This window comes from Oncorhynchus clarkii, chromosome 24 (assembly GCF_045791955.1).
Source record: "Oncorhynchus clarkii lewisi isolate Uvic-CL-2024 chromosome 24, UVic_Ocla_1.0, whole genome shotgun sequence".
NCBI lineage: Eukaryota > Metazoa > Chordata > Actinopteri > Salmoniformes > Salmonidae > Oncorhynchus > Oncorhynchus clarkii.
In genome coordinates this window covers 18,220,207-18,238,789 of record NC_092170.1, presented here as the reverse complement: position 1 = coordinate 18,238,789, position 18,583 = coordinate 18,220,207, and the positions used below count along the sequence as shown (strand labels likewise).

At 40.5% G+C, this 18,583-nt stretch overlaps 1 protein-coding gene and 2 non-coding genes across 3 annotated transcripts; all 3 read right to left on the bottom strand.

Moving 5' to 3' along the window:
• Positions 1-1,384: 1,384 nt before the first annotated feature.
• LOC139382406 (T-complex protein 1 subunit zeta-like) lies at positions 1,385-18,477 on the bottom strand. Its single transcript, XM_071126432.1, has 14 exons — positions 18,228-18,477; positions 15,347-15,410; positions 14,974-15,108; positions 14,494-14,667; positions 5,470-5,573; positions 5,259-5,369; positions 4,693-4,852; positions 4,350-4,432; positions 3,961-4,057; positions 3,512-3,659; positions 2,603-2,736; positions 2,079-2,181; positions 1,886-1,958; positions 1,385-1,773 (listed from the first exon to the last, which is right to left on the bottom strand). The coding sequence occupies exons 1-14, from the start codon at positions 18,362-18,364 to the stop codon at positions 1,701-1,703; spliced, it is 1,596 nt and encodes a 531-aa protein (XP_070982533.1). The 5' UTR covers positions 18,365-18,477; the 3' UTR covers positions 1,385-1,700.
• LOC139383207 (small nucleolar RNA SNORA15) lies at positions 3,192-3,325 on the bottom strand. Its single transcript, XR_011628706.1, has one exon. It is a non-coding gene; the product is annotated as a small nucleolar RNA SNORA15 (small nucleolar RNA).
• LOC139383208 (small nucleolar RNA SNORA22) lies at positions 15,182-15,320 on the bottom strand. Its single transcript, XR_011628707.1, has one exon. It is a non-coding gene; the product is annotated as a small nucleolar RNA SNORA22 (small nucleolar RNA).
• Positions 18,478-18,583: the final 106 nt, after the last annotated feature.

Sequence of the window (18,583 nt, the reverse complement as noted above, 5' to 3'; positions counted from 1 at the left end):
AAAGGTTGCTTCAACTCAGCACTGCTGCAAAAGCTTCTTAGTACTATCAAGCTAGTGATTTTCTTTCCTTTTTATTTTTTTCTACATTGTAGAACAATAATGAAGACAAACTATGAAATAATGTAGTAACCAAAAAAAGTGTTAAACAAATATTTTAAATAGCTACCCTTTGCCTTTGACAGTGTTGCATTCTCTCAACCAGCTTTATGAGGAATGCTTTTCCAACAAATGCTGAGCACTTGGCTGCTTTTCCTTCACACTGCGGTCAAACTCATCCAAAACCATCTCAATTGGGCTGACGTCGGGTGATCTGATGCAGCACTTCATCACTCTCCTCGCTCAAATAGCACCTAACACAGCCTGGAGGTGTTGGGTCATTGTCACGTTGAAAAACAAATGATAGGCGCAAACCAGATGGCGTATTGCTGCAAAATGCTGGTTAAGTGTACCTTGAATTCTAAATAAGTCTCTAACCAAAAAAGGCACCATCACAACACCTCCATGCTTCATGGTGGGAACCACACACGGAGATCATCCGTTCACCTACTGTCTCTCACAAAGACAGGGCGGTTGGAACCAAAAATCTCAAATTTGGACTCGACAGATTTCCACCGGTCGTGTTTCTTGGCCCAAGCAAGTCTGTTCTTTCTTCTTCTCAGCAATTCAACCATGAAGGCCTGATTCATGCAGTCTCCTAATTGAACTCTGAAACATTTGAGGTGCAGTTAACTAATAAACTTATCCTCTGCAGCAGAGGTAACTCTGGATCTTCCTTTCCGGTCCTCATGAGAGCCAGTTTCATCGTAGCGCCTAATGGTTTTTGCAACTGCACTTGAAGAAATTTTCCAGACTGACCATGTCTTAAAGTAATGATGGAATGTTGTTTCTCTTTGCCTATTTTAGCTGTTCTTTACATATGGACTTTGCCCTATTTGGTAAAAGACCAACTTCTGTTTACCCCCCTACCTTGTCAGAACACAACTGATTGGCTCCAATGCATAAAGAGATTTCATCAATTAACTTAAGGCACACCTGTTAATTGAATTACATTCCAGGTAACTTACCTCATGAAGCTGGTTGAGTGCGCAACGCTGTCAAGGCGTGGCTACTTTGAAGAATCTCAAATGGAAAATATATTTGGATTTGTTTACGTTACTTCATAGTTTGATGTCTTCACTATTCTATAATGTAGAAATAAAGAAACTTGACTGATACTGTACATTGTAGGTTATACTGCAAACTGCTTAAGGGAGTGTTAGAACACTTAAATTGTGTGCTAATTTTTTGGATGAATTTTATTTATTATAAATCTGAAATTGATGCATCCTAAATTGTGCAAATGTATGACTAAATAGACTGATTATAATGAGCTGCAAACTCAACATCACAGAGCCAAGCTACAGGTTTATTACATACTAAGAGTGAGGTTTATACACATTCTTGGTATGATCCATAGCAAAAAACAAAACAAGAACACATTTTTGGGTGGGAAATGAACTCATTTGTGGGATGAAATGGAGTGTCCATGTATAATATGACAGAAGGGACATATCAACAAGCAGGGGAACAAGAGCATTCTCCATTCATCACCTATGAGAACCTAATACTGGTCCATTTATTCCCCTAGTTATTCTAAGAGGCTGCTCTAATAACTAGAATCTTAAGCGGTAGTCATCCACAAGAGGTCATCGGTTCTGACCTTAGCCCTTCAGGGATGACATGCCTGCTCTCATGATCTCATCCACCAACAGGATGTTGCTGGCTATTACCGTGCTGTGTACAGAGAAAAAAACAAATCAACATCAGTTTAATCCAAAGGGTAATTGATTCTTAAATCTACAGGGTAATACTGATTTGAGATTTTAAAAGGGTGTGTTCTTCTTACCATGAATGAAGGAGTTGTTTCTTAACACTGTAGTTATCCCAAACCCCAGCTTCTGAAGCGACCATTGGTTCACCTAAAGAAAGGTAATGCGTCAATTTTAATAGTTTTTTATTTGACATAGGAAATGGGTATGATGTGAAATAAAGCCATATATACACCCAATTTGAGCTTTTAGGAAAAAAACATTCCATACCAGAGCTCAGGTCCACTCCAACTAGCTGACCACTCTCTTTGTACTCAGTCTGGAGTTTGACCAGGGTCTCCATTGGATCATACCCAGAGTTCTGGGCTAGTACCTGGAGAGAAAGAAACAAAGTCAATTAGCAGTAGACAGCAAGACTTTTCTTAAAGGGTTACTTCAGGATTTTGTCAATGAGGCCCTTATGTACTTCCCCAGAGCCAGATGAACTCGTGGATACCATTTTTGTCTCGGTGTCCAGTATGAAGGAAGTTAAGAGGTAGTTTCACAATCCAATGCTTGCTAACACTACTTAACAATTGCGCTAGCTACCAACTTTCTTCAAACTGCACGCAGAAACATAAGTTCATCAGACTCTTGGGAAGTAGATAAAGGGTCTAATTGTCAAAATCCTAAAGTATCCCTTAATCTAAAAGCTAGATATCCTTAATTGCCAGCGTTATATCAATAGAATGTCAAAGCATGGAAGGCATTGACAAAGAAAACTTTAAACCTTTGTTTTAAGACTCATTACATACCTTAGGGATGATGAGGAGGGCATCCGCGAAAGCCTGCACACCCAGCTGAGCCCGGCCCTTCACTAACAGTTTGTGCTTTATCAGAGCATCATGCACAGCCACCTCAAAGGCCCCGGCCCCTGACACCACGCAGCCTGCAAAGTCAACACTGGGGTCAGTCTCTGAACAGCAGCTGATAAGCAGTACTGAAGAGCTCAGTCAGGCACACATTGACAAACACAATAAAGTGATTTGAGGCTAAGTTTGAAGATGTGAATGGATGCCATCTGACCAGACTAATCAACATTCTTTTGGGTCTTGACAGTGGGACGTAACCTGAAATTTGTGTATGCACTAAAACTAGCTACTTCGAGAGCTTAGGACTATAAGGTTCTATCTGCAAAAATATGATTGAGATAATTGGCTTTAAAGTTCCGAACCCTCATTGGTTTGAATGGTATCAGCAATTCCTATATTGTATTCTTTTGAACTTAACCACATGAATTGAGGTATTTAAAGTATATACATAAGTAGAGAACATTGAACAGAACAAGGCTATGGCAATAAAATAAGATAAAAAAGCAGATAGAACCTTATAGTCCCAAGCTTGACTTGTATTCACTCCTCTATTGAGTAGGTGAGGCACAGGACAGCACTCACTCGGAGTAAAGAAATGAAAGGATCCTTTTGCATGGTGTCTGACTGCATCCACTACTGACAGAGTGACACAGAATTCATCCATGCCTACAAATCTATTTCAGCAATCAGCATTTACAGAATCAGCCACATCTTGATCAAATCAAAGACTCCCCCACTCAATATATCATCTTATGGTAAAGCCTAACGGAGCAGGATTCAAATAGTTTCGGATTAATCCTGCCTGGAGTGCCAGATGAACAGGGTTTGAACTTCCATTGCAGCGTTACGTACCGTCCTCGATGGCGTTCTTGACGGCCCTGAGCCCATCCCTGACTGCGTCTTTGATCTGGGTCAGGGTGTGTTTGTTGGGTCCCTTTACCAGCAGGGTCACTGACCGGGGGTTCCCACACTTCTCTATGAATGTGTACTTCTCCTCACCCTGTATGGGGGAGAAACCACTACATATTTAACTTCATGATAAACCACAACATTACATCTTTCACCACCATGATATCTTATACACATTTTTACCAAATCATAGATTTTCATAGTATTGGAAAGAAGTGACAAGGCAAGCTGATAGGCCCCTTTAGTATCCTTACTCAGTGTGGTGAATTTGGACAGTGATTCCACACACAACAGGAGGAATTCTGTACCAACTGTTTGGGAAGCAGACTGGTATAGACTATTTATGACTGCTTTTTCTGGTCATGAGGTAAAGAACCAGCATGTTAACTCACCAGTGTGTGTTCATAGACCAGACCAGCCTGGCCCAGGCATTCTGGAGTGAGGTCTTCAAAAGAGTTCATGGCGATACCTCCACAGGCCAGGGTGAGTCTGAGGGGACGGGAAGAGACCGGGGGCAGACAGGTCAACAAAACAAAGTAAATAATTCAAAAGTAGTAACACAGACACATTGTATTCACTCCTCCACTGAGTAGGTGAGGCACAGGACTGCACTCACATTTAGTAAAGTAGCAGTTAAAATATGTTTTTGCATTGTATCGGACTGATTTTACCACTGACAAGAGTAACATAATTGGTCCAAGCCTAAGAAGTGTACCTCAGCAAAATGCACTGTTTAAGCTTGTAAACAAACAAAGATGGAGGCAGGCTATATTTATTTTACCTTTCCATGTTCCTCCTCTTGGTCCTACGCAGAGCTACAATGCCCTCTTTGGCCAGAGCATCCAGGGAATATGGGTCAATTCCCTGTGAGGAAAATACAGTTGGGTTCATTAAATATCAAAAATATAATTCCAATCAATACAACTTTAATATGGTGCAACACTGAATGTACTGGTCTGCTGAATACATGTGGAGGAGAATGCAGCTCAAAGAAAGCACACAGGGATGTTCATTGTACCGTCATAGTATTGCATGAGTCTTCAAATAATTTCCTTTGAAAGATCACAGTCCACATTTCCAAAATAATTTCTTCACTGGTGAAAAAAGCAACTTCCTGGTCATACCTTCTGGTTGAGGACCACAAAGCCTTTGTTGTTATCAGCACACACTGCATTCTTGAGCTCGATTATCTTCTTCACGCGCTCCTCAATGAACTTCCTCTCAGCAGCCACCAGCTTCTCCCTCTCGCCAGCACTCTTGTAGAAGAAGCCAGAGTTCACCTCGCTGAAAGTAAAGCAGGGGTTTATGTGAACTGACAGTTTATAAACCCATGCATGCTCTTTTCAAACTGCTGAGGACACTCCATTGGGAAAGTATACAACATAGGCGGACACACCACAAGCCCCCTTACTGTAGTAGTTACATCCTATAAATAGTGACTTTCCAATTACCAAAATTCACTGCTGCTTAAAATCACCTCATCTCTTAAATTAACTCAACTGCTGTACTTCTAATAACTTCTCCATGCAGTAGTTGAGGCACAACACAGCACTCACCTTAGTAAAGATGTGAAAGGATGCTTTTGCATGTTGTCTGAATACATCTACTACTGAGAGTAACACAGAATGTGTCCATGCCTACAAATATAGATAGTAAAAGGCAAAGCTAGCTGCGCCAACATTATACTGACGTTTTCTCATATTCCAAAGAGGCGTTGCAAGTGAGCACAAAGGCATCCTCCACCCGTTTCTTCATGTCAGGATGACGGGCACCGTGGTCCAACACCAGGCCTCGTATCAGCCTAGGGAGGGGACACAAAAGTCACAATGTTGGACAGAATTTGAATGTACTCCGTGTCAGTGACTGTCATGTGAGTGTGTATGAGAGAGATGTACACTCACTGTGTGTCGCTGTCAGTCTTATGCTTCATCTCCATGATCTCCACCATGAACAGGTCAATAGGCTCGTTGGGTCTGTGGATAGCCAGCACAGCATCCACCACAGCCTGCAAAATATCCACAAAGTGAGGGGTTGAAGTTAGATGTCATCTGATTGAATGATAAGTACAAGTACATCAATTACAGTATTGCTTGTCCACAGAGTGAAAATTTAAAAATCACAAAAAAAAAAAGTGGCCTAGAGTCATGCTCGCCCCGGACGCTTGTTCACGTTTGCTAAACGTTTTCCAAAAACCTTTCACTGAAATTCACACTTCTACTCAATACAACACACACATTGAATGGGAGGAAGGAATATACATCAGTGGAGGCTGCTGAAGGGAGGATGGCTCATAATAATGGCTGGAACGGCACAAATGGAAAGGCATCAAACACAAATTAACTAAAGATGCACGATATATTGGTGAACATATCGAAATCGGACGATATTAGCTAAAAATGTCAACATCGGGATCGGCCCGATGTCTAGTTTAATGGCGATGTGCAAAACCGATGTCAAAGTTGATATGCATACCTATGTAATGTATGTAAATGACGTAATGACGCTACGGAAAATTTTGTGCAACACGGCATTCCTAACCTAACCCACAATGTCTGCTGTGTGGATCGAGCAGTCATTTGAAAGAACATTTCCGTGAGACAACTCAAAAGGCGAAATCCATAAAAACGGCAAGATAATGGAATTCATTGCCCTTAACAAGCAACCGTTTTCTGTCGTGGGTGATGTTGGCTTTCGCGACTGGTCGAGCACCGGTACACACTAACGTTATCAAGTGCGTTATTTTCCAGATGTTGCCCTATCGGAGTACCACAGTAATAGCATCACTGCTATTAGCTTCACAACATACTATGGAACGCCGTTTGGGTCTGCGTGTCAAAATATACACGTCAAACACTATTTGACGCATTAAATAAGCGTCAAATAGTGTCAAATGACAGTCAATGACATGTCAAATGACATGTCAATGACATGTCAATGACATGTCAAATGACATGTCAATGACATGTCAAATGACATGTCAATGACATGTCAAATGACATGTCAATGACATGTCAAATGACATGTCAATGACATGTCAAATGACATGTCAATGACATGTCAAATGACATGTCAATGACATGTCAATGACATGTCAAATGACATGTCAATGACATGTCAATGACATGTCAATGACATGTCAAGACATGTCAAATGACATGTCAAATGACATGTCAAGACATGTCAAATGACATGTCAAGACATGTCAAATGACATGTCAAGACATGTCAAATGACATGTCAAGACATGTCAAATGACATGTCAAGACATGTCAAATGACATGTCAAGACATGTCAAATGACAGTTCTATTCTAGAATGTTGTGTGTTCTGAATTTGCACATGCAAGCCAAGCGCCACCACTACCATACACAAGGTCTTGTGGCATTTTTTGGTTAAACTATCCCCAATTCAATGGAATTGCAACCCTCTGCATGCACAGTGCATTCTTCCATCACACGTGCAGTGCACTCTTCCATCACATGTAGCGCTGATTCTCAAGATCTTGCACACTAATGAGATGCTATTGAGCCCACACTACTACACTGTCTGAGCCAAGGACTGCATGCTCTCTGGTATGTTTTGATTACAATACTGGGTGGGGAGAATATATTTTATGACATGATTATTTGTTGACTAGTAAATAGAAGCCTACAGCAAAGTGTGTTTAAATCATTTCTAACTTGTTAACAATTTCTGCTAAGTTAGTTTTTGCTACCATATGGGTTTTTAGCTTGCTTGAACCTGCTAACTGGGGTGTGTTAATTCACCTGTTTCCATACATGTTTCATTTTAAAACATGTATCTTACAAAGGAGTTGTTTAATCTAACTGCTTAACTATTTATCTGTACATGGAATTGTATTTGGGGTTTAAAAAAACTTTTTTCCCCTTAATCTTTACAGGGAAATGCCAAGGTCATCTGATGCGTGGAGACATTTCACTGCAGCTAATGTAGAAGGAAAAGCTGTGTACATTTGCAGATACTGTGCCAAATTATATGTGAAGAATGCAACAAAGATGCAGAATCATCTGGCCAAGTGCATAATGTTCCCTCAGCGCTCACAAGAAGCAATCTCTGACAAAAGTCCCTCTACTTCTATTTGAGGTGAAAACTATAAATCAGACACATTATCGATAGCAACAGCTCATGGTTCTCCTGGAATCAGAATGTTTTTTGACCAAATGGAGGAACGTAGTCAGAAATTCTGATGAATGTCTTGCTCGAGCTGTGTATGCAACTGGTTCACCTCTGATGATCACAGGCACTGTGTATTGGAAGAGATGTATGAATGTTCTTCGCCCAGCATACACTCCAACAAGACATATCTACTCATTTGCTGGATGCAGAGTTCAACAGAGTTCAAGTGAAGGTCAAGCAAATCATCTCTGATGGGTGGTCGCATGTTTGTGGGCAAGGAATAATTAGCTACATCATCTCAACCCCTCAACCAGTATTCTACAACAGCACAGACAAGTGAAAACAGACACACCGGTCTCTACATTGCAGATGAGTTGAAGGCAGTCATCAATGACCTTGGACACAGAAGGTATTTGCACTAGTGACAGACAATGCTGCATACATGAAGACTGCTTGGTTTAAAGTGGAGGAGTCCTACCCTCACATCACACCCATTGGCTGGGCGGCTCATGCATTGAATCTGCTCCTCAAGGACACCATGGCACTGAAAACAATGGATACACTCTACAAGAGAGCCAAGGAAATGGTTAGCTATGTGAATGGTCATCAAGTTATAGCAGCAACCTACCTCACCAGGAAAAGTGAGAAGACTAAGAACACCACATTGAAGCTGCCCAGCAACACCCGTTGGGGTGTTGACAGTCTCCTGGAGAGGAAGGAGTCTCTCCGAGAAATGGCCATATCACAGTTTGCCGATGTGGACAGCCCCATCAAGAGGATCCTCCTGGATGATATATTTGGGAGAGTGGTAAGCAGCCAGAAACCTATAGCAGTAGACATTGCATGGATTGAGGAAGACAATCCTGTCTGATGTTTAGACTCTGCTTGCAGATGTAAGAGAAGAAATCCGTACTGCCCTGCCCACTAACTGTTGCTCCAAGCAGAGGAAACTGCAGTTCTGAAATATATCAAAAAGCATGAAGACGTCTGCCTGAAGCCCATACATGCCGCAGCGTACATGTTGGACCCCAAGCATGCTGGCAAGAGCAGCCTGTATGGTGCAGAGATCAACATGGTCAATATGGTGTCATCCCTACTGTGTCTCACCACCTTGGCCTGGATGAGGGCAAGGTTCTTAGCAGTCTGGTGTGCACACTTCAAATCAAGTGCTTTGGGATGGAGATGCAATATGGCAGTCGTGCCAACATATCTCATCATCCACCTGGTGGAAAGGACTTGGTGGATCTGAGGCTCTTTCCCGTTGCCTCCATTATCCTCCAAATCCCACCAACATCAGCCGCCTAAGAGCGCAACTGGTCCTTGTTTGGGAACACACACACCAAAGCACACAACAGGCTGACCAATACAAGGGTTGAAAAGTTGGTGGCCATCCGGGCAAATTTGACGCTTTTTGAGCTTGACAACGATCCATCCTCAACAAGGTTGGAAAGTGACAGTGAAGATGAGGCCTCAGCATCTGAGGTTCAATAGGTGGACATTGAAGAGGTTCAGTGAGAAGGCAAGAAAGCCTGTGAGGAAGACAACCAAAGCTTTAGTTTCTGGACTATCATTTTACTCATGTTCAAAACATTTTTGGGAGATGCGATGGATCATTGGGGATCATTCAATATTCCCTTTTTGTTGTTCCATAAAATCATCCCATGTGAAGAGTGAACTCAATTAAAAGTTCAATTCTTAACTAAATTGTTTTTATTTCTATTTGCAATTATGCCTACTATAAGGTAAAAAGGTTTGTTTCTGTCTCCATATGATAAATATATCCAATGCAAAAAGCATCTATATTTAAATGGTATTAATATTAATTTGCATACATTTCTGTTAATTCCCATGGAAAGTTTCCACGTCTGAATAATCCCCAAAATGTGCAGCCCTACCAACCACCATTAATCAGATAAGAACAGTCTTCTAAATTAGGGTTATTTTAGATGATACCTACCTATATAGTTAGCTAGCTAACTATATACAGTGGGGCAAAAAAGTATTTAGTCAGCCACCAATTGTGCAAGTTCTCCCACTTAAAAAGATGAGGCCCGTAATTTTCATCATAGGTACACTTCAACTATGACAGACAAAATGAGGAAAAAAATCTAGAAAATCACATTGTAGTATTTTTTATGAATGTATTTGCAAATTATGGTGGAAAATAAGTATTGTCAATAACAAAAGTTTATTTAAATACTTTGTTATATACCCTTTGTTGGCAATTACAGAGGTTAAACGTTTTCCTTAAGTCTTCACAAGGTTCACACTGTTGCTGGTATTTTGGCCCCTTCCTCCATGCAGATCTCCTCTAGAGCAGTGATGTTTTGGGGCTGTTGCTGGGCAACACGGACTTTCAACTCCCTCCAAAGATTTACTATGGGGTTGAGATCTGGAGACTGGCTAGGCCACTCCAGGACCTTGAAATGTTTCTTAAGAAGCCACTCCTTCGTTGCCCGGGCGGTGTGTTTGGGATCATTGTCATGATGAAAGACCCAGCCACGTTTCATCTTCAATGCCCTTGCTGATGGAAGGAGGTTTTCACTCAAAATCTCACGATACATGGCCCCATTCATTCTTTCCTTTACACGGATCAGTCGTCCTGGTCCCTTTGCAGAAAAACATCCCCAAAGCATGATGTTTCCACCCCCATGCTTCACAGTAGGTATGGTATTCTTTGGATGCAACTCAGCATTCTTTCTCCTCCAAACACGACAAGTTTAGTTTTTACCAAAAAGTTATATTTTGGTTTTATCTGACCATATGACATTCTCCCAATCTTCTTCTGGATCATCCAAATGCTCTCTAGCAAACTTCAGACGGGCCTGGACATGTACTGGCTTAAGCAGGGGGACACGTCTGGCACTGCAGGATTTGAGTCCCTGGCGGCGTAGTGTGTTACTGATGGTAGGCTTTGTTACTTTGGTCCCAGCTCTCTGCAGGTCATTCACTAAGTCCCCCCGTGTGGTTCTGGGATTTTTGCTCACCGTTCTTGTGATCATTTTGACCCCACGGGGTGAGATCTTGCGTGGAGCCCCAGATCGAGGGAGATTATCAGTGGTCTTGTATGTCTTCCATTTCCTAATAATTGCTCCCACAGTTGATTTCTTCAAACCAAGCTGCTTACCTATTGCAGATTCAGTCTTCCCAGCATGGTGCAGGTCTACAATTTTGTTTCTGGTGTCCTTTGACAGCTCCTTGGTCTTGGCCATAGTGGAGTTTGATGTGTGACTGTTTGAGGTTGTGGACAGGTGTCTTTTATACTGATAACAAGTTCCAACAGGTGCCATTAATACAGGTAACGAGTGGAGGACAGAGGAGCCTCTTAAAGAAGAAGTTACAGGTCTGTGAGTGCCAGAAATCTTGCTTGTTTGTAGGTGACCAAATACTTATTTTCCACCATAATTTGCAAATAAATTCATAAAAAATCCTACAATGTGATTTTCTGGATTTTTCTCTAATTTTGTCTGTCATAGTTGAAGTGTACCTATGATGAAAATTACAGGCCTCTCTCATCTTTTTAAGTGGGAGAACTTGCACAATTGGTGGCTGACTAAATACTTTTTTTGCCCCACTGTAGCTACTGAAACAGATGTCGTTTTGCTATGTTTTTGGGGAAGAACATAGTTTGCATCCATGAGCTAGCTAGCTTTATTTTATTTTTATGACTAGCACGAGACAACTCTACCAGCATCATAGCATACGTATTGATGAATGAATAATTGTTACATGAAATACGATTGATAGTTATTACAAATTGATTACGCTATGTAAAAAAAAAAATGTATGAACGTGTCAAATAACACTATTTGACCAAAGACCCAAACTGCATTTTATAGAAATCCTGGTGGAGAATGAAACGACAAAATTAACAACGAAACAGCACAGCAAGTAAGTGAAAGAAATCAGTTTTGATTATGTTTTACTGGTAATGGGGACATATGTAAATGGCAACAAAATAACTTTTTGGTGAGTGTGGTGTGTGTAATCTTTATTTAACTAGACAAGTTAGTTAACCTCTTTATCTACCCCCTCCTTTTTCAAACATTCTGTTAAAAATCGCGCAACTTTTCAGTGTCCTGCTACTCATGCCAGGAATATAGTATATGCATATGATTAGTATGTGTGGATAGAAAACACTCTGAAGTTTCTAAAACTGGTTAGAGCGTGTGTTTCATCGAAAAGCGCAAGAAAAACTGGTCACTGAAATCTGAAAAAAGTATCCATGCGCCCCTTTCATGGATTATTTAAAGGAAACCAAATTTAATATGGAGACGGATGCAATTCCTACAGCTTCCACACGATGTCGCCAAAATGTCATTTTCATTGACAAAAATCCATTGAGACATTATCAATAGATCCGTGATTCCATCCAGCCTACCTCAATCGATTTTGGAAGATTGAAAAATGGACACTTTTCTTTTGTAGCTGCTATTGAATACAGATCGCCCAGTGATCAATTTGATCGCTTATTAACGTTTACAAATACCTAAACGTTGGGTTATAAAAGTAGGTTGAAGTGTTTTGTCAAAGAATATAGGCAACTTATATAATTTTTAAACATGACGTTGCGTGTTGGAAGAGAGCTTTTTTCGTGATGCAGACAGGCTATACAAATGGATATTTTGGGCATTCATGGACGGATTTAATCGGGAAAAAGACCAATTTGTGATGTTTATGGGACATATAGGAGTGCCAACAAAGAATATCATCAAAGGTAATGAATGTTTTATATTTTATTTCTGCATTTTTGTGTAGCGCCGGCTACGCTAATTCTTTTGTTTACGTCGCCTTCAGGCATTTTGGGGTGTTGCATGCTATCAGATAATAGCTTCTCATGCTTTCGCCAAAAAGCATTTTAAAAATCTGACTTGTTGGCTAGATTCACAACGAGTGTAGCTTTAATTCAATACCCTACATGTATATTTTAATGAACGTTTGAGTTTTAACGAGTACATTTAGCGTAGCGCATTTGCATTTCCAGGTGCCTACTTGAGACGTCTGCGTCTCAAGTAGGAGCAAGAAGTTAAGAACGAAATCTTATTTACAATGATGGCCAAACCCAGACGACGCTGGGCCAATTGTGCGCCGCCCTATGGGACTCCCAATCAAGGCCGGATGCGATACAGCCTGGATTCGAACCAAGGACTGTAGTGACGCCTATTGCACTGAGTTGCAGTGCCTTAGACCGCTGCGTCCATGTGTGTGTGATAAGCATTCTAGTACAGTTAAGTGGTTAAAAGGCCGCAAAATCAGCGCATCACTAATAGAAACCATGTGTTTGACACCAATCCACCATTACCATGAGCCCGTCCTCCCCTGATAAAGCTGCCACCTGTGATATACATGCATAATGATCTGCATGTCATTGTGTCAGTAAGGGGAAAACACTCATGAAACCTTCACTATTCAGTTAACATGCACTCTTAAACACACACCACTCTCCCACAAATACACATACTCCCAACTTTTAAAACATTACATGCCGTCTAGACCGGGCACAGAACTTATGTAGCAGGCAAAACCCCGAGGACTAACTGTTCAGGTTTTTTTCCTTTTCTTTTTTGCCTCTGACCGTTCCCTCTGTCTTTGCCAAGGGATATTTGATAGGGACCATTTTACAGTTCCTACCACTTCCACTGGATGTCACCTTTCTTTGGAATTTGGTTGATGTTATTCATTTGTGCAAAGAAGAAGAAGCACATCCTGGAACAAGGTTACCCTATTGAGAGTTGCACAAGATGTAAAAAGGAGCATGGTTTGTTTACTTGCTGTATTGAATACAGATTGCCCCGTCTTCAATTTGATCGATTATTAACGTTTAAAAATACCTAAAGTTGTATTACAAAAGTAGGTTGAAATTATTTGGCAAAGTTTATAGGCAACTTTTGAAATGTTTTATAGTGACGTTCTGTTTTTGTAAGCTGTTTTTTTCTGGATCAAACGTGCTTTATAAATGGACATTTTGGGTATATATGGACGGAATTCATCGGAAAAAAATGACCAATTGTGATGTTTATGGGACATATTGGAGTGCCAACAAAAGAAGCTCGTCAAAGGTAATGCATGTTTTATATTTTATTTCAACGTTTTGTGTAGCGCCTGCAGGTTTGAAATATGCTACCCTCTTTATTGACAGTGCTATCATCAGATAATAGCTTCTTAATGCTTTCGCCGCAAAGCTTTTTAAAATATGGCATGTTGGCTGGATTCACAACGAGTGTAGCTTTAATTGAGTATCTTACATGTGTGATTTAATGAATGTTTGATTTTATAGCATTATTTGAATTTGCCGCGCTGCATTTCCCCTGTTTTTTCCCCCCAAGTGAGACGCAAGCGTCCCCTATACCATAAGAAGTTAAATTCACCTATATTTAAACAAAACTGACTTTATAAACATTTTATCAACAGGTGCCATCAGGTTCTTTAGAACGGTAGGGCTAAAAAAGTCAATAGTATCATATGAAACGTTACTACGGTATTCTAAAATGTTGGTATCATAAGCATCATGACGTTTTGGTACTGGTAGACAGTGCAACAGCACCTGACTCAAGTAAATCAGCTAAAATGAATATCATGATGATGATCACGATGGGGAAGAAGTATGACATCACTCCGTCCCCCACGGACTGGAGTTACCCATCCCTGCTCTAAGTATTTGAAAGATTTCAAATTGTTTGAACACAGATCTGGACAAGTGCTTGCTTGACAAGCAATAAAGTAATGTAAGCCAGATTCATGAACTCTCCAACCCACCACTCACAACAAACAGTCAAACACACACTCCTACCTCTGTGAGGAGATCAGCCAGCTCAGCATGGACCTTGGTTCGGAGGGAGGTGCGGGCCACGTGGATGAGGGTCTCTCTGTCCATCTCTCTGGTCACCTTCATCTCCTCCAGCACCTCCAGAGCCTTATCCTTGGCTGCCTCAAAACCTTCTGCTATTATCCGTGGGTGGAGACCCTTTTTGGTGGGGGAAAATCACAAAACCGGTTAGGGAAAAAAAACACAGGAATAGGGGGGAAAAAAACACAGGAATAGGGGGGGGGGGGGGGAAACACAGGAATAGGGGGTTAACGAATGGTACTGGGATGCAGATTCTGCAACCTGCTTTAGTTGCACCGATTCTACATTTATCAATTAACTATCACACAACCTTGCTAAAAATGAAATTCTTCATCAAAATCCCTTCTTTCAACAATGAAACTACCAGTGTTGAAAAGGGTATTTCAATGACATGTTGGAGGCTTCTCCCAAGCCAAATCTTACCTCTGACACATACAGGTCTGCTTGTTTCAGGAGCTCCCCAATGATGAGCACATTGGATGTTGTACCGTCACCTGTGATGTCATCCTGTGCCGTAGCCACTTTGGCAATCAAGGATGCCGTCGGATGCTGGATTTGCTGATTGAAGAAAAGACATAAGTGTCAAAGCAAGAATATAAAGCAATCTATCTCACAGTTAGTAAGGTTACAGCTGTTAGATGAAATGTTGAATACATGTGGAGGAGAATGCAACTCCTCCAATACAGAGGTTACAGACCAAACTTTACTCTAGCACAGAGTAAAATCCAGGGGAGATACAAAAGAAGCAGACATGGGTGTTCACTGTGCATCAAACTCATGGGAACATTTTTCTTACCATTTCGTGCAACAAGACATTACCATCTTTGGTCAACTTTATGTCACCAGCCCCTGATACAAGCCTGCAAGTAAGCACACAAAAATAATTTGTTAGAGAGTCATGTTTGCATATTTAATACATTACTAGATGCATTGTAGGCTTATGTCGCTAACATGTGAGTATAGCTAGAAGGCAATAAGATTAGTTGTATATAAACTATGATACAGTCAGCTTTTAAGTTAGTCTCTAAAGTAGAGGTCGACCGATTATGATTTTTCAACGCCGATACCGATTATTGGAGGACCAAAAGGGCTGATACCGATTAAATCGGCCAATTTTTTTATTTGTAATAATGACAATTACAACAATACTGAATGAACACTCATTTTAACTTAATATAATAAATCAATAAAATCAATTTAGCCTCAAGTAAATAATGAAACATGTTAAATTTGGTTTAAATAATACGTTTTGGAGAAGAAAAAGTGCAATATGTGCAATGTAAGAAAGCTAGCGTTTGAGTTCCTTGCTCAGAACATGAGAACATATGAAAGCTGGTGGTTCCTTTTAACATGAGTCTTCAATATTCCCAGGTAAGAAGTTTTAGGTTGTAGTTATTATAGGAATTATAGAACTATTTCTTTCTATACCATTTGTATTTCATTAACCTTTGACTATTGGATGTTCTTATAGGCACTTTAGTATTGCCAGTGTAACAGTATAGCTTCCGTCCCTCTCCTCGCTCCTTCCTGGGCTCGAACCAGCAATACAACGACAATTAGCGGGCGCTAACTAGCTGGCCATTTCACTTCGGTTACACGAGCCTCATCTCGGGAGTTGATAGGCTTGAAGTCATAAAAAGCGCAATGCTTGACGCACAACGAAGAGCTGCTGGCAAAACGCACGAAAGTGCTGTTTGAATGAATGTTTACGCGCCTGCTTCTGCCTACCACCACTCAGTCAGATACTTAGATAGATACTTGTATGCTCAGTCAGATTACGCTAGATAATATCTAGTAATATCATCAACCATCAACCTCAACCATCAACCTTAACTAGTGATTATGATTGTTGTTTATAAAATAAGTTTAATGCTAGCTAGCAACTTACCTTGGCTTACTGCATTCGCCTAACAGGCAGTCTCCTTGTGGAGTGCAACGAGAGAGAGGCAGGTCGTTATTGCGTTGGTCTAGTTAACTGTAAGGTTGCAAGATTGTAACCCCCGAGCTGACAAGGTGAAAATCTGTCGTTCTGCCCCTGAACAGGCAGTTAACCCACCGTTCCTAGGCCGTCATTGAAAATAAGAATGTGTTCTTAACTGTGTGTTCTTAACTGACTTGCCTAGTTAAATAAAGATATCAAAAATTATAATAAAAAATATATATATATATAATTATTAAAAAAAATTAAAAAAAATAAATCGGCAAATCAGCGCCCAAAAATACCTATTTCCAATTGTTATGAAAACTTAAAATCGGCCCTAATTAATCGGCCATTACGATTAATCGGTCCACCTCTAATTGTGACGTTGAACAATAAACTGGGATTAGAACGTTCGGAAGGCGAGTTGATGCCATAGTGCTCGACAGAACTAATAGGAGCTGGCAGGGTGAAAAAATGCCCTAAAATAAGGCTGTTTTTTTCATGATTACTTAAACTATGGCAGGCAGCTGGGACATATTTTTTTTATTTTACCTTTATTTAACCAGGTCAGTTAAGAACAAATTCTTATTTTCAATGACGGCCTATGTAGGTGGCCCCTGTTCAGGGGCAGAACGACAGATTTGTACCTTGTCAGCTCGGGGGTTTGAACTCGCAACCTTCTTGTTACTAGTCCAACGCTCTAACCACTAGGCTACCCTGCCGCCCAGTTTCATAGTATGGTAATACTATGAAACTGGGCTCCAGCACAGATGCAATGAACTAGTTTTTATTAGAGAAAAACGTTACAAATGTCATGTGTCCAGCCTACTAGGGGTTAGATTATGGTTAAAGATAAGCTTCACCCATTTTTAATGTTATATTGTTTTTGTGCATCTGAGCGATGTTCTATCGATTCCCAGGGTCATTTCATGTTTTCATGTGTATCTGAGTTATTGGAGTTCAAGCAGGCAGAAATCCAGCCAGTATGATTTAGCATTGTGATAAGAGTTTGCAAAGCTGTCATGAAGGCAAAGGGTGGCTACGTTTAGGAACCTCAAAATATATTTTGAGATGTTACTACACGATTCCATGTGTCATTTCATAATTTTGATGTCTTCACTCCATTTCTACAATGTAGAAAATAATTTATATATATATATATATATATATATATTTTTTTTTAAACCCTGGAATGAGTAGGTGCCCAAACTTTTGACTGATACCGTGTGTGTGATATATATATACATATATATAAATATATATATATATATTTTTTTTTTTAATAGTTTCCGCGGCTATGCTCAGACTTTTAGTGACTGTTCTAATGCTAGTGCATTGTTCAATTGTGCTAGTTAGCAACTTCATTCAAACTGCACGCAGAGACATAAACATGGTATCCACGAGTTTAACGAGTTTAACTCTGGAGAAGTAGATAAAGGCCCTCATTACCAAAATCCTGAAGTATCCATTTAAGGAGTACTACTGTACTAGTAACGGTAGGTTCCTATTAGTACATATTCGGCTAGCTAAATCAAAGCTAACTAACAGTAACGTTAGTTAAAACAAGTATTTTGGTGTTGGCTAGGAAATCCACTATCTAGCAAGATGAGTTTCTTAGAAACTACGGTCTACAATGGATCTGACAAAAGAAAAATGTTTAATACCATAAATGGCCTACAGGCTGCCAGGCTACCACGATGCTAGCTAAAGCTAGCAGCAGTAGTAGTAGCATGCTAGCATGACCAGTCGCACTCACATTTTCATTGTTCCTTTTGGTCCCAAATTACTTTTGAGCACATCCTGAAGACCACGCGCAGCGCTGATATTTACTGCAAGAGCGGCTTGAGCACGGGCCACCTCAGCTTTCGGGTTTAATGCCTTTATTGCAGTCATGGTGTAAGCATGAGCTATTCAGTTAATCCACGCTGTATAATTTACAGGAACGGCTAAACTAACAGAGGCCGGTTTCTGGAACTCTCTGGGCTTCACGTGCGGAAATTGACAGTGGTCCCGCCTTACTGTATTTCATTGGCCAGCTGTTAGACGGAAATCCAAATTACCCTGATTGGTGGAACAACAGTTCACTCAAATATCGAAAGAAAGGAGTCAACC